The 16,592-nt window shown below is 36.3% G+C and overlaps 1 protein-coding gene across 1 annotated transcript; it reads left to right on the top strand.

Annotated features, from left to right (window-relative positions):
- Positions 1-522: 522 nt before the first annotated feature.
- On the top strand, positions 523-3,317 carry LOC122655233 (protein FAR1-RELATED SEQUENCE 11-like). The gene is made up of 7 exons (XM_043849444.1): positions 523-1,072; positions 1,250-1,542; positions 1,607-1,644; positions 1,744-2,188; positions 2,312-2,436; positions 2,650-3,172; positions 3,282-3,317. Exons 1-7 carry the CDS (start codon positions 523-525, stop codon positions 3,315-3,317), a joined length of 2,010 nt encoding a protein of 669 aa, XP_043705379.1.
- Positions 3,318-16,592: the final 13,275 nt, after the last annotated feature.

Raw genomic sequence — 16,592 nt, 5'->3', positions numbered from 1 at the left:
ATGGCAGTGTCTCCTTGATTTTTGGCCCTCGAAAATGCCATGGCCGCCTTCCCAACTCTATAACTATGCATCTGAGAGAGCTGTTCAGATTGGTCACATCTCACACACCAAGGTTACCCACCCCTTATTAACATAACTTGTAAACCGGGAAGTTTTGTGAGGGTGAGCCTTGTGCAATGGTAAAGGGCCGAAGATGAAATGCTAGTGCCAATGACAAAAAGGCTTCAATTTTTTTGCTCTATTCTTATCGTTACATCTGTAATGCATTTGTGACTTCATATTTTCTTTTCATTTTGACTTTATTATTGTTCAATTTGAAACCGTTATTTGTGAAAAGGGATAAAACAAGATATATGAATAGGTGAGCATTTGTTACTTATGAGGTTTTTATTTGTGGTTTTGAATTTTGTATGCTTGAGAGGTGTTTGCTGGAAAATATTGTAATTACACTCCTTGTATATATGATGATTTATTGGAAATTCTAAACTAATCTGGTATATTATTGATGCTTTATATTTGTAGATGGAACCACTTTTTATTGAACGGCCAATTTATGAAGAAGGGGAGGCTTTAGAATGTGGGAAACATGATGTTGATGTTTCTAGATTTGGACCAGACAGTGATCAAGAATTGGATGATATTGTCACTGGGTTAGATGCGGTAGAGTGTAATATAACTGAAGGTCAAGAGTTCCCCAATTTTGAAGATGCATTTGAGCATTATGTGCGGTATGCAAAAGTTCATGGGTTTGCTGTTAGGAAACAACGTACTTTTAATCGGGACTGGGATGATAGAGGTGTATATAGGAAGGACTTTGTATGTTTCAAAGCTTGCAGTAGACAGAAGAAGGTAAATGCTAATGGGGATAATCTTCATCCAACTAATGAAAGAACACACAATGATGATGATAATATAGGTGGTAGTAATGGTAATGATGCTTTGGGGAATCTAGTCAATGAAAATAATGGTTCTGAAAATCTTCAAAACTACTTGCAGAAGCATAAGAGTAGCAAACGGACATCTAAGAGATGCAATTGTCCTGCATACATGAGTGTGAAAGAGGTAAAAGATGGTGATTTACGGGTTTGGAGGGTGTATCGATTCAACAATGAGCACAATCATGAACTTTTAACCCAGAACAAAGTGTGTCATTTAGCTTTGTATCATCATATATCAGAACAAATGAGAGACCGTTTGTTGACCCTTAGTGAAGCATAGGTTCCTGTTCGGCAAATTATATTGATTTTAGAAAAAGAACTCAATGTTGGTGTTGGTGGACTTCCTTTTAACTCAAGGGTTGCTTATAATTTTTTGCGGGTTGCCAAAACTATCAAGAAGAAGAATGATGCGGATAGACTTGTACTTATTTGTAAGAAGTTGAAGGAAACAGACAATGACTTTCAGTATGAATATGTGATCAATGATGATAACCGATTGAAGCATATTGCTTGGTCACATTCAGCATCTCTATATGGGTATCAACATTATGGAGATGTCGTAGTGTTTGACACGACGTACAGGTTGAACATATACAAAATGCTGGTAGGTATTTGGGTCGGTGTAACAAATCATGATTCAAGTTGTGTTTTCGATTGTTGTGTGCTAGCAAATGAGACAACTGAGTCCTTTCAATGGGCATTTAAGGTAATTGATCAAATTTTAACCTACCAAATACTAATATTTGGATTATAGTTACTGTCCAGAGTATATTGTACTCCTATTTATTATTCTTACGGTATGCAGGTTTTTTATAAATTTTATGGGTGAAAAAGCTCCTCAAACCATCATCACTGATCAAGATCGTGCCATTCGGGATGCCATTCAAATTGTGTTGCCTAGCACAAAGCATGTTTTGTGTATGTGGCACTTAGGTAAGAAAATCCCAAGTTGGGTGGGTCTGAGGTTGGGTGCAAAGTTGAATGAGTTTCATGATGTCTTCCACAAATTGAATGAATTAGAAATTGTTGAGGAATTTGAAATTCAATGGACTTGCATGCTTGAGAACTACAGTTTGAGTTCGAATAAGAGAATGGAGAAGGTGTATAAAAATCGTAAACAGTGGGCCAAGCCATATTTGAAAGCCTATTTTTTTGCTGGGATGAGGACATCTAATCGATGTGAATCAATGAACGTTGCTATTAAGAAGTATGTTAAATCCCAAACATTGTTACAAGACTTTATTGGACAGGTACTTATCCGCCTATAATACTTTTATAATTGGTATTTAATATTATGTATGAGATATGATTATTTAGTTTACTTAATGTAAAACATAACTAATGTTGATAAATATATATATGTATATATTTAGATTGGTAGAGCTGTTGAATTGCTGGACCAAGCAGGAGAACATAAAACAATTCAACAGAAGGTTAACAACATCAATTTCTTAACCAAAGCTCCAATTGAAAATCAAGCAGGCAAAACCTTGACTCCGTATGCTTTCGATCTATTCCAGAACCAACTATTAGAATTCTTCTAGTATTCATCTATCCTCACAGAGCCCGGTGTATGGTTGGTGAGATGGCATGGAACATTAGTTGGGGGTCGTTCTGTTATTCATTCGGAAGGATCTGACTTAATTTCTTGTACTTATATGGAATTTGAGTTTTGTGGTATAATTTGTCATCATGCTGTATTGCTACGTAGCAATTGTTTCGAAATTCCAGATCAATATCTTCCACACCAGTGGCGGCGTGAATCGTGTGTAGCACTACCCCCTGTTCGAATTGGACCGGAAGGCCGACGTGAGAGGATAGATGTATTACGGTTAGCCACAACAAAACTAATTAAAGTGGCTTATATGACCAAAGATCGATTCAATGTTGCCATTGAATACATCAATGAAAATATTACTAAGTTGAAGGGAATGGCGTGTGCAACCAATGTAGAGCCTGTGGATGATTATGAATTCCATCCAACAGTGAGTGGACGAGATGGTTTGAATGAAGAAGTTGGAATTGACAACGAACATAAATATGTTGATAACCCACTTGATTGTCTAACTAAGGGAAGACTGAAAGATAAAAGGGATAGGTCATGGTTTGAAAAGTCACAAATGAAGCCCAAAAAGAATTTAGAGAAAAAACAGCAGACATGTGGATATTGTGGAGTGAGAGGTCACAATCAGAAGGCTTGTGCATTGAAGCTCAGCCAAAGTCAAACCATAGAGGTTTGTTTCCTTCGTTATTTATGTTTTTGAAGTGTTACTTATGATAATGCATAAAAGTAGGTCTTTAAATGAATATCCTCTAAATCTAAATGTTTATTTGTTGTAACAGACTATGAATGAGGAACTCTCAGAGTCTGTTGTTTGACGATGCCAATTCCTATCACAGGTGATGCACTATTTGTTGTGTCATGTATTGTTTCTTGTATTGTGGCATCATTCAATTGTTGCATGTAGCTTCCATTTTGTTATTGCTGTCTTATTTGTATAGAAACTATTTGATATACTTGGGCATGCTACTACTACAAAGTCCATTACTCAGCAATCAGTCAATAACTTCCTTACCCATTATTTGGCTTCTGCCACAGTAATATTTTCATAGACTTATAGTTGCCTTCCTAGAGCCATAGATAACAGCAATACTGCTTTTACAACTTGTTTTATTTAGTTTGCAATTCCAAAATAGAAGATTTTTTCATGTCATCTGTAATAGTTTTTTCATTAAAGTATGTGAGAAACCTTGGAGATTGTACAGTTTTCTTTTTGTCTCTGCTTAGTTACTCTTGGCCCATCTGATCACTCTAATATATTGACACTTGAAAAGCTCTATTTCCTATGTGCAATAGCTATGTTATGTTTGTATATTATCTATGAAGAAGTAACTAATGATCACACACCTGCTATACTGTTGTAGGCCAAGGCTAATGATGGTGAGGGTCCAGAGCTTTTACAAAGTGTGCAAGATGGTGTGGTACTAGTGGCCATGTCGAATCTTTAGCGGCAACCCTGCATTTCAAATTTGAAATCCGAACTGTCCTACCAGGCTGCAATAACAGGAACTTGGGTTGTTTTAAAAGGCTTTAAAGAATTACATTTATGGGTCATGATGGAAGGATACATTGCTTATGATCTTTCGTGCTAGTTGCTGTCGTTTTGAATTTTTTTCGTTTTTACCTTCTACCAGTAAAGGCTTTTCTCTTTTTTGCTTAGGTGTCAAGCCTTGTAACTGTACATTACCTTGTGATGTAGAGGTTTATTTAGAAATTTCTATTTTCAATAGTTTCCTTTTGTATTAGTTTCCAATTCCAAGTTAGTTTCAATTTCCTATTTCTTTAGGGATAAGATATTGTTGCCTATAAATATGTATGAGTTCTTGGGAGCCTCCTAACAATTTATGATGATGAATGAATGTTGCTTTTATGCAACTTGTGTCCTAGTGAGAGGTTGAGAGAGCTGACCCTATCCCCCTTCTTATTCTTGTCTTCTATCTTCTTCTTCCCTTACTCGATAACCTGCTGTTCCTCCTACTGTGTGACTGCAACCAAGTGTTGCTGCTACATCTGTGAAGGCCTGAATGCAACCTTGATTAAACAACTAACACTCTTGCTGTCGATTACACCACCAATGTTGTTATCACCATCATCACTGCCATTTGAGCTTGTCCAAGTGCTTGAAGTTGCCTCAACCTGTTAATTGCATGTTACCTGATTTCTGTGGTTGATTGCTAATAAAAAGATTAAAAAAAACATTTGTGACATTTTATAACTAGTTTGATTGGGTTGTTGAAACAGGAGATGGTTGAAGTCAGAAGGGGATGTTTCTTCAACTCCCTGAGATGACATTTTAGAGTGACCATCATTTATGGAGTATTATCATAATACAACATCCATTTGGAACGACTATAATCTTTCCTCTCGGAGGTATCTTCACTCAATATATCAATGAAATATGGATATGAATTTCTTGAATAATGTATGAAAATGACACTAACTATGATAAGGGTACTGTTAATACATCATTGCTTCAGCAAAAAATCTTCATTGGGAGCTTGGTTTGTTGCTGAAGATGAGTATTGAACCAGGTCTTTTTTACAACCCCCACCAACATAGAGTTGAATTTTGTATTTATTTAAGTTTTAAATTTAGTCTTTCAGCAAGTTCAGAGCATGGATTGACTTGAAGAATGCAGCACCTTATCAAGAACTTTTTTCCTGCCTTGTAATTGGATGGCACAAGCAAAGGACCTTAGGTTTGAGGGAAGCTCGTTGGACCTCTCTCTCTCTCAAAATCCCAGGCATTCGGTTATTTCCTCTCTCAACATAGAACCTAGCTCTCGAGAGAAGCTCGCTGGACCTCTCTTTTTCAGAACACAAGTTAGAATGGAATGCTCTTTCATCATAAAGTAGAGGTATGTTTATTTTATCTGTATCTCGGTCTCTCTTTTTTGTATGTATGTTCAGATCTAACATTTTTTTTACAGGTTGAGGCCTTAGCTCAAAATGGAAGAGCACCTGGGAATTATTTCCTAGGTTATGATGGTTCGGAGGTGTGTGTAGAGGCTACCATAGGTAGATAAGGGAGACAGATTTGGTACTCAAATATGAAAAATTCTTTTGGCTCAGTTGACACATAGGAGCTTAGAAGTTCAACTTTACCACTAACTTCTTGAAAAATGCTAGTCCAATCAAAATGGACAAGATACCCTCATACTGGTAATAAAAAGAAATAATACTAAAGTTCAGCAACGACAAAGCAAAATCTATACCCTTTCTTTGGAAACATTATTTTCTCCACCCCCACCCCCTCAATCATAGGGGAAAACAAACTTTCTAAATACCTAAGGTTCTTAGGTTCTCAGATGCATAAACCACATTACCCGATTGCACATCAGCATTAGCATATTCTATCACATTTCATAAACTTCTCACAGGCCACAGCCCAGACAATAAGTTTGTAGGTAATCAAAGTATCCTGTGAACTCCACTTCCTAATTTGTATATCACCTCCTCTTCATTTAATATATTCTTATCACTTAGCCCAAGGGAACATTGAACTAGAAGAATAAAAGAAAATGGAAGTACCAACATAGAATGCCTGAATCAAAATTTCCTGTGAAAAATGCATATAAGTAAAAGCAATTTATGAGAACCAATGAATTATGTTCTGATATTGTTCTGATATGTGGATCCACTACATCATCATTGTCAATAGCTAATGCATAAAAATCAGAATCATCAAAATCATCCTGGAAAGACAAACTACTGGAGCTCCTGGAAAATGAAATCCAAGGTGAACTGTTGGATGATAACTTTGCTCCAGACAGATTCACAGCCTCGCCTTTTCCAAAAGAGTACATCTTCATAAGATAGAAGGCATGTCTCAATAAAGTAAAAAAGAAGCTAAGAAAGCTAGAAAATAGTCTGTTGAGAATTTTTTGAGCTCACTTCGTCAATAGTAGCATTAAGAAGAGTGATCAACACAGTACCTTCTGAATGGTAATGCTGCCTTGAACCTCTTCGAATTTCAATGGAGTTCTAGCGGTACCAATTTGAGAAGAACAAATCTTGTGCTTTAGGAGAAGAAGATAGAGGCAAGATGTGGCTGTTAGATACTGCTTGGCTCCTACCAAGCTTAGCTGTAGGTATGCTGATCGGAGCACTTTTAGAGTGCAAATTGCTCCGAGAAGAAGGCATAATTCTCACTAGGGAAACACTCTCATCACTGCAAACCCAAATAGGATTGAAGCTTTTGAACGATAAAACAATTAAAACCTTGGAGAATTACCAATTACACAGAACAAATTTGAACTTAGAAACAGGAATAAATTATTTCAAGCTGAAGAGAGGATCAAGACAAGCGATTCTCATCAAATTCATCAAACAAAATTCAGTAACTAACTCCAAAATGAGGGTGAAGGAAAAGATGAAAACCAGAGCATTCACTCAGTTTTCTACTTTTCCTACTGCTGTTTCGCGATCTTCAATGAGGGTGAAGGAAAAGGAACGAATTTCTTTTCTTAACCTCCATAATCCAGAACGATGTGAATAGATCATTTACCAGCCAACAACCTAGAATGCTGCCGCAGAGTTCTTCATAGTACTCGCCGACCACTTGAAGGGACAGCTCCGTCGAAAACAACAGAAAGAGGTTGGGTTGGATCATGGTCGGGGAGCGGGATGAGAGAGATGTTGGGTTGATGTTTTAGAGAAGATGGTTGCCCAATTACATTTTAATCCTTTGATAAAAAATCTAATTAAAATTTTTTGTTTTTTTGGATTTTCTAACGGTGAATGTGATTTCACTTAACTATCCTCGTAATTTCATTTCCAGGTCTCCTTAAGTGTAGTTTTAAGAGGGTATTTGGTGTCTTGTTATGTTTGGATAAATAACAGACCCTTGTTATGTTAATAATTCCCCTTTTTTTACACATTTGTTGTATTTTTATTGTATTTTGTCCAATATTTAACAAAAATAAATAAATTTTACAATTTTTTGGGATTTTTTTCCAATTTTTTGCTTCTTATTTTTATTATTTGTTAGGCCGATATTATGGTTGATGCAAGATTCGATACCAAAAAATGTTTTTTTAAGCATTTCAACCTAATCCAGGCCGACACATATCGATATTGGTATTGGCCGAGACCAATACCGATACTAATATTGATATTTTAAACCATGCTCAATGGTCTAAAGATAGTTGTCTGTTTCAAGGATGAGGTCGCTGAAGAGACAAATAAGTGGGAGGTGGCCACCTTTGGCTATGTCTCAGGTCCTAATGTTGCCTACCATGCAATAAGAAAAATCATTGAGAACCATTGTAGGAATTTGGAGAAATTGATGCTTTAGGTCTTGACAATGGTATATTTGTGATTGATTCTTAATGCAAATTCATTGAGAGACATTGTGGGAATTGAAGAAATTGATGCTTTAGGGCTTGACAAGGGTACGCTTGTGACTGGTTTTTAAGGCACGACCATTTGCAATCTAGCCTACTTTGACCATGGTATCGAAAGCTATGGCTTGCTAAAAAAGAGGTAAAAAGCTTACCCCTATGGGGAGAGTGGTCATTTAGTAGAATAGAAAGGGTACTTGGCCAACCCCTCTTCATTAACCAGAGAATGTGTTGGCATTGGTGTGTTAATCAAATCCAATTTAATATTTAAATATAATTAATTTTACAGTTTTATTGAGCAGTTGGTCGTCCATAGGTTCATACCTAAAATAGTCACAAGTAGTGATAGAATTGAGCATTCTGTTCACACGGTTGTTATTGTTGGATATGTATGTCCATCAAATCTAATTAAATGGTTAATGTATATTAATTTGCATTTGTAAATTTGAGTAACAGTGTGCCTTAAGGGTTTACCTTATTCGCAACTAAGGACCAAATAGGGTGTTCTTTTTACATGTTTGTTGTATTGTGTGTTCATGTGAACGACAATTCTAGACACAAGTACATGTATTCGTAAGTGTGTATATCAAACAAGATTGTTTGAGAACCTTGTATGGATTACTATCAGTTATGTATAAAGCAAGGTTCTTTGTGATAGTTGTATGATCCCCATTCCTAAGAAGTCCTTACCGTTGCAACCAAACATTGTGCATTTTGGTTGACACCTCCACTAGCTATATATTTCAGCATGTCGAATTCAACGGTCCTTATTTTATTAATAGAATAGATGCTCAATATGGAATTCACTCCCCTAATAGGGTGTAGATCTCGAGAGATATATCTAACTATGATTGAATAAAATTTCAGGCACCTCAGTTGTTTTGTAAATAGTTTGCAAATGATTAAAAAAAATGGCCAAATGTTCTGTAAGGGTATTATGGTAATATCCCTTTATAATTTCTAATATAATCCTACATGTATTATGGCTCTGGCTGTAAGGGGCAATCTAGTAATTAATCCATCTGACCTAAACCCTAGGTTCCCTATAAATACTAGCTGGAGGCAGCAGCCTGGGTATTCTAAACTTGATACACATGGTGTAATGCTTTAAGCAACAAGTGCTTAAACCTTAAACCCTAACAATCTTAAAGCATTACATTACTTTTGTTTTCCTCCTTGATCGGCTTTAGGGTTTATGTAATCGGCTTTGGAGAAGAATGATCGACTTTGGTATTCGTCTCGATCGTGCAAAACCTTTTCGAATCTTGGAATCAAGTTTGTGCCTTGTTGATCGTATGTCACGATTCTGCAGGTATTTTGAGAGATTGGCTTCAGTTTTTGGAATTGCGTCTTTGGTGGTCGACGTTGGTGGTTTGGTGATTAACAAAGAAAAAACAGGAAAACCAAAAAGGGTAATTTTGAAGGCACTATTCTTGTCAAAAGCTTTCTGTTATTCACAACCAAATTGAAGCCACCTGCAACTAGTGACCCGCGCCAACCAGCACCAGTGTACACGCCGCGAATATCGATGCCACTGCAACTTCGTGATCCTTCTTCCGTCGTCAAAATCCAGGGTTCTCCATCTCAGGTGTGATTGTTCCTTAGAGCATTTATTTTTATTTGAATTTTTTCTTAGGCATATAAACAAATCACATAATAATGGAGAAACATATTGTTCCAATTGAGATGATCCAACTGGAAAGCTTTAGTTGGTCTGAGTTTAGTTCTTGGAAAAGAAGGACTCAGTTTGGACTGAAGTACCTCAATATTTTTTACACTGTAGTAAATGAATTTTTTAATTACACGGACCTAACTGAAGCCCAATGGATAAGTGATGAGGACTTTTGCAAAGACTACCTTTTGAACTACCTATCAGATAGGCTGGTAAAAACCTATAGTAGATATGATACTGCAAAAGAGATTTGGAAAAACCTAGAAGCCCAATTCAAAAAAGAGGAGGAACTATCAAAGACCCACTTGGTTGATAAGTTCATGGATTTCAAGTTTACTGAACTAAGAAAATATCCATATTGTTGATGCATTCTTAGTGGGTGTCATTATTTTCAAGTTACCCTCTACCTGACATTTCTTTAAAACTGAGATGTATAGGAAGAAAACACAAGTGGGGTTAGATGATCTCAAATGGTTCATTAGAATCAAAGATGAGAATAGAGCTAAGAATAACTTAAAGGTGGTGAAACAACAACAGGCATCTGTCAATTTAGTTTCACAACCCAAGAAAAATCCTAGGAAGTCCAAGCCACCTAAGAAAGAACCCCAACAATTGGAGGCCAAAAAGACTAACTTTAAAAAGAATGGCAAATGCAACAACTGTGGAAAGTGGGGTCACTATGTATCTGAGTGTAGGAGTCCTAAGAAATGAAACATTGACACACCAAAGAAGGAAGTTCATATGATGGTGGACAAGACTGAGCCTACTAACTTTGTTGCCATGGTCAACAAGGGTAAGGGATTTTCCAGTACATCTTCAGATTGGTGGTTAGACTCTGGAGCGACCTGTCATGTTTGCAATAACAAGAATCTGCTAACTGATGTTGTTCAAGTAGCAGAGGTTGTCACTGTTGCAAATGGAGACATCGTGCAAGTGGCTCAACAAGGGGCAGCGAACTTGGTTCTATCATCAAGTAAAATACTTACTTTGAAAAATGTTAAAATCTTTCCTGGTTTTGAAAAGAATTTAATTTCAATTAGAAATTTGCTTCATACTGGCATGTTTATTATTTTTAATAGTGGTAAAGTAACACTGTCTGTTAACTCTTTTTATTTTGAATGTGCTTACAATTTGAATGGTATGTTTAAGTTGAGTTTAGCTAATGAGACAATAAACCAGGTTAACTGTATTTCATTTGATCCCAAAATACTACACTATAGGTTAGGACACGTGAACTATAAGAAAATGCTCAAACTAGCTAAAATTCATAATTTACCATTAGACACTTCAATTAGATTTAACAGATGTGAAGTGTGTGCTCAAACCAAATTAACAAGAAAACCTTTCAGACCGATTTATTGGAGCACTTAACTTCTTGAACTTATACATTCTGACATTTGTGACTTTAAAAGCTACACAATTAAAGGAGGTCGGAAGTATTTGATAACATTTATAGATGATTTTTCTAGATATTGTCATTTATACCTGTTAAAATCTAAAGATGAAGCATTTGAAAATTTTAAGATTTTCAAGAATAGGGTAGAAAATCAGTTGAACTTGAAAATTAAAAGATTTAGAAGTGATAAGGGAGAAGAATATAAATTGACAGAGTTCAAGGAATTCTATGCATCTGCGGGCATAATTCTTGAAACTACTATTCCATACTCATCCCAATCAAATGGCATAACTGAAAGAAAGAATAGGACATTAACAAAGATGTTAAACTCCATGCTATTGACAGCTGGTATGCCCTCTTGCTATTGGGGAGAAGCAGTGTTAATTGTAAATCACATTCTAAATAGACTATCACATTCAAAATTGACTTCTACACCTTATGTACTATGGCATAACCATCCATGTAGATATGACACTCTTAAGATTTGGGGTTGTATAGCTTATGTTAAGATACAAGACCCCTAGGAGACCTAAGGTGAGAACTAGAACAAATACTTGTGTGTATCTAGGTTGTGCAGAAGACAGTGCTGCAGACCGATTTTTGGATCTATCAACCAATATCGTGATAGAATCTAGGGATGTCATATTCTTTGAGGATAAATTCCTCAGAGATAAAGGCCTGATCTTGCCTGGTCTGACTGAAATGGTTACAGAACCACCTTTGGAATCTGAACCAATTGTTTCTTATACTACTCCCACAATGCTCCCTGAATCAGAGTCTAGAAGAGTATCTACTAGAGATCGAGTACCCAAGAATTTTGGTGAGGATTTTGTGACTTACCATTTAGAGACTGATCCATCCACCTATAAGGAAGCGATGAGATCTAGGGACTCACTGCTATGGAAAGAAGTCATTGATGAGAATATGAACTGTTTAATGCAGAATGAGACATGACACCTTGTTGATCTACCTAGAGGGGCTAAGACAATAGGATGTAAGTAGGTACTGAAGAAGAAACTTAATCCAGATCGGTCTATAGCCAAGTATAAAGCACGATTAGTAGCTAAAGGCTATACCCATGTGCGTGGGATAGATTATTTTGACATTTATTCTCCGGTCTGCCATTTGGCAATGATAATGATTCGTCTTGCCTTAGCATCTATTGAGCACTATGTTGTTCATCAAATGGATGCAAAAATGGTTTTCCTAAATGGAGACGTCACAGAAAAAATCTACATAAACCAACCTAAAGGGTTTGTCATAGAAGGTTCTGAAAAGAGAGTTTGTAAATTAAACAAATCTCTTTATGGTCTTAAACAAACACCTAAATTGTGGCATGAAAAGTTTAACAAGACAGTAAAGAACCTTGATTTTTGGACTAATAATTCGGATAAGTGCCTTTATTTTTTATCTGAGTCAAACAAGGTCGCGATTATTTGCTTGTATGTAGACGACATACTGATTCTAGGTTTTGATCTCTCTGTAGTGAGTGACATTAAAGAAACCTTGACCAAAGAATTCGACATGAAAGATCTTGGTGTGGTAGACACCATTCTTGGGATGAGAGTAAGCTTCAATGTGCAAAGGATCACCCTTAATCAGTGTCATTACATTAAGAAGCTACTTTCTAGTTGGAGATACAGTGATTGTAAATCGATTGAGATGCCCTATGACTATAAAAAATGATTGAAACCTAACATAAGTGACACCGTAAATTAGTTAGAATATTCTAAACTGATTGGTAATCTCATGTATGTAATGAGTTGCACTAGGCTAGATATAGCCTTTACGGTAGGCATGCTAAGTCGTTTCACTAGTAATCCTGAAAAAGAGCATTGTGATGCCCTGACGGGGCTGATGAGATACCTTAAGGGTACTCTAGGTTATGCTCTATGTTATACTGGACAACCTCCAACTTTAAAAGGATATTCTGATGCATCTTGGTGCTCAGATTTAGGAGACAACAGATCCACCAGTGGTTATGTATTTACACTAGGAGGAGGAGGAGTAGCTGTAGCATAAAAGTCCAAGAGACAGGCTGGTATTGCTATGTCATCTATGGAATCAGAACTTTATGCTCTAGCTTCTGCGGGAGATGAAGCAGAGTGAATAAAGGATCTGATCATGGATATTCTATTGAGGAGTTTAAAGTTAAATGCTATATCTATATTCTGTGATAATCAAACAATAAAAATGATAGTGAATAACTCACTCTTTAATGGTAAGAGGAGACACATCAGGCTGAAACAGGCCATGCTGAATTATCGAATAGAACAAGGGATTATCACTTTAATTGATGTGAGATCAAAGGATAATACGGCAGATGCCCTTACAAAGGGATTGAACAAAGATTGAACATTCAAAACTACGGGGAAGATGGGGTTAAAGACCATTTAGTCAGGTTTTAACCCAACCCAATATTATTTTTAAATTATTCAAATCTTATCTAGAATTGAAAAGCATTCAGGACAGTTTACATGTTTCAGATAACTTAGTTAGGTTACTAAGTATGGGGGTTTGTGAAACCATTCCAAACTTGATGGTGTAGTAAACTCTTCATGTGAAGTTTCCTTACTTCGTTATTCCATAAAAGAATATGAAAAATGTCTGATATGTTTCAATGATATTGTGCTAGTCTTTATGTCATTCCAAATTTGATGATATGTCTTTCATTGTATGGTGTACCATTCCAAATTTGATGATACAATATAAATCTATGACTGATATGACGAACACAGTATTCCAAATGAAAACATGGTGTGGTACTGTGGTCCTTGTGATAGAGACTATATAGGATCGAGTTCTTGTAAAGAAACTTGATGATGATGCTTATTATTTTTTATTTACCTTCAGCCATATATGGAATGTACTAAGTTCTTATTGTTGAACCAGATACTATTGTGCAAATGATTGAATTCATGTTATCTTATGAAATTCATATTTGACAAATTACAAAAAATGGCGTAGATGGAGGAGAACGGTTGAACCTGAATCTCGATGAGGATGACTTACTTGATGAGTAAAGTCACATGGATTGCAAGGACTTCTCTTTATTTCTTTTGGTTTAGCCACTTGCATATGAAACTTTGGATTTGTTGTTGGGTTTAGTTTTCCCTTAAAACCCTAGTTTTATTTCTTAAAGTTTACTTACTTGATTCATTGGATTGTTGATATTCAACTTATTCAATTTATTTTGATTCAATTACTAATTGAACAATGGTTTCTATACATGTGTGGTGGATATATGTAGAACATAGGAGGAGATTGTAAGGGTATTATGGTAATATCCATTTATATGTTCTAATATAATCCTACATATATTATGGCTCAGGCTGTGAGGGGCAATCTAATAATTAGCCCATCTAACCTAAACCCTAGCTGGAGGCAGCAGCCTAGGAATTCCAAACTTGATACACAGGGTGTAATGCTTTAAGCAACTAGTGCTTAAACCCTAAACCCTAACATGTTCTCTGTGCCGGGGGTGTAGGCTACGCCCAGACACATGGGGATGGGCGAAATGACCACCCTGCGCCCCTAAATACCCAGCCCATGTGTCTGGGCGCAGGCTGTGCTGCGGCACAAAGAACATCAATCATTAACAATCATATTTTAAAAGAGTTTGAGAAAAAACTGTTGTCCAATTAATGGTCCAATTTTTCTAAATGAGCCATTTTGAGGGACTAAGGTGGAAGTAGTAATTTATTCTATACCCTTAGGTCCATTATGGGATATTATTAGGTGGAGGGTCTAAGCCGTAACTAATTCAATTATATTGGGGGTTTAATTATTATATCCAGTTAAGGTGTATATATGAGTAAATAGTTTGTATTTACTAGATTGGGCCGTACTCATAAGTAAATAGTGTTGTTTGTTTTGTTGAGTCCGACTCACATGAGGATGTTTTGGTAGGATTTCCTATAAGATCCTACCACTTGACAATATCATCCTTAAAGAGATATGGGCTTAACTAAGGGAAAAGGTGAATCTAGACACTACAACCAACGAGGGGTTAGAAAATGTATCATCCATATGGGACTTACATAGGATCCACATGGTAAGAATAGGAGAGAGAAATATCATTGTGAGTTTTACTATAATTATGTGAGGAGGGTATAAGAGAATATATACAAAGGGCAATGTAGTAATCTTTTTCCCATATTATAAGTATGCAACTTAAAAGGAAAAATAGATGATGTTCATCGATTGCAATAATGAGGGTTTTAATAAAAACACAAACTATGACTCTCTCTCTCATCATTATGTGCGAGTCCTAGGGTTCAACCCTAGAGTGAAATGAAGGATTTTGCTGGGTTTGTCTCCACTAAAGGTTGATCGAAGTATGTCCATTCATCTCTACAAGTAGCTTATGTCAAGTGCTCTAATCCTTCAGAGGTATTGTGCTTATGGTACAAAGACATTGTTGAACAATGGCGGTCACTGAGAGGGGTGAATCGGTGATTTAAATATTTTTCCTTTTATTGCTTAGTTGACCTAACGGTTTTGCCCTAGCATGCATTGAACTACGTTGCTTTGTCGTTTAGTTGTTTACTCTGAATATTCATTCACATTCAAACATAAAATATCCTGCAATCACTCAATCACGCTCACAACCACTGGGCTACAAAGCTAGTGACCAGCCCCTACAAGGCGGCACGATAATATATATACACGTGTGTCTACCTTAGAAAGGTAAATACAGATAGAAGATAAATAACACACAACCACTATCCACAACACAAGATATTTACAGGGTTCGACACATGCCTACATCAACGAACTTCGTATATGCTTAATATATTACTCTTTTAGTTAACTGCAACTAACAAGGAGCTTCTACCCCCCCCCCCCTAATTTACCCAGCATCAACTAGGAGGGTGTTACAACGCATCACTTTTACGTAGCTTCAACCCCCTCGTGTAGTACCTACAGAACACCCCAATTCAATAAACAAGAACGGCTTATAAATGATTGCTCTATAATTCAAGCACAAGCGAGTCTAGGTATTCAACAATGCATCAATTTACGTCTAGCACATAAACAGTACAAGAATACAAATGAAACAAGATATAAATTATAAACCCTTATAACCCTTGCTCTATTTCGATGCTCTAAGAAATTCTAAGTCACCAACCACTGCTTTAATAACTACTAGAATCTTCAACTAATTCTTTGATGGGAGAACCATGAATCTTCAAGTAGACATTTGCTTGTGGGACCCCTTTTTATTCTTTTTCTTTTGCAAAAACCCCTCTTAGTTTACACAAGTGCTCAACTACCTCCTTTATAGCCTCCCATGAAGCAATAAATCACTCAAGAATGGTAGGTAGAGTGGATTTAAGCAAGAAACCTAGCTTCTCTCTTTTATATACCTTCTTATATTTTTTTTCTATTTTTTATTTACTCTTCTTCTCTAGACTTTTCTTTTCTCTTTGGAGTTCTCATGTTAACAATGCTCGAATTTCAATTATAAAAACCCCAAACCACAATTAACCGGTCCAAGTTGAATGTATCGCAATTCAACCATCATTTGCATGCTATAAAAAAAATGCCCATATCACACTATCCTATGTTAGATTAAATTGATTCTAGTGGAATTTGAAAGAATACATGAATCTCTACAACTTTCATGTTTTGAGCTTCAACCCAGGTAGTGAGGAAGACCTAGAGAAATGTGTTGCGTTGCA

The sequence above is a fragment of the Telopea speciosissima genome, chromosome 3, assembly GCF_018873765.1.
Source record: "Telopea speciosissima isolate NSW1024214 ecotype Mountain lineage chromosome 3, Tspe_v1, whole genome shotgun sequence".
Lineage (NCBI taxonomy): Eukaryota > Viridiplantae > Streptophyta > Magnoliopsida > Proteales > Proteaceae > Telopea > Telopea speciosissima.
The sequence above is the reverse complement of the archived record's forward strand: the minus strand, read 5'-3'. Positions and strand labels throughout refer to the sequence as shown.

Excerpts from the sequence above, each read along its gene's own strand:
- LOC122655233 (XM_043849444.1), top strand. The coding sequence starts at position 523 with ATGGAACCACTTTTTATTGAACGGCCAATTTATGAAGAAGGGGAGGCT. Across the intron at positions 2,437-2,649 it reads GCAGGCAAAACCTTGACTCC|CAATTGTTTCGAAATTCCAG; the intron begins GTATGCTTTCGA and ends ATTGCTACGTAG. Across the intron at positions 3,173-3,281 it reads GCCAAAGTCAAACCATAGAG|ACTATGAATGAGGAACTCTC; the intron begins GTTTGTTTCCTT and ends TTGTTGTAACAG.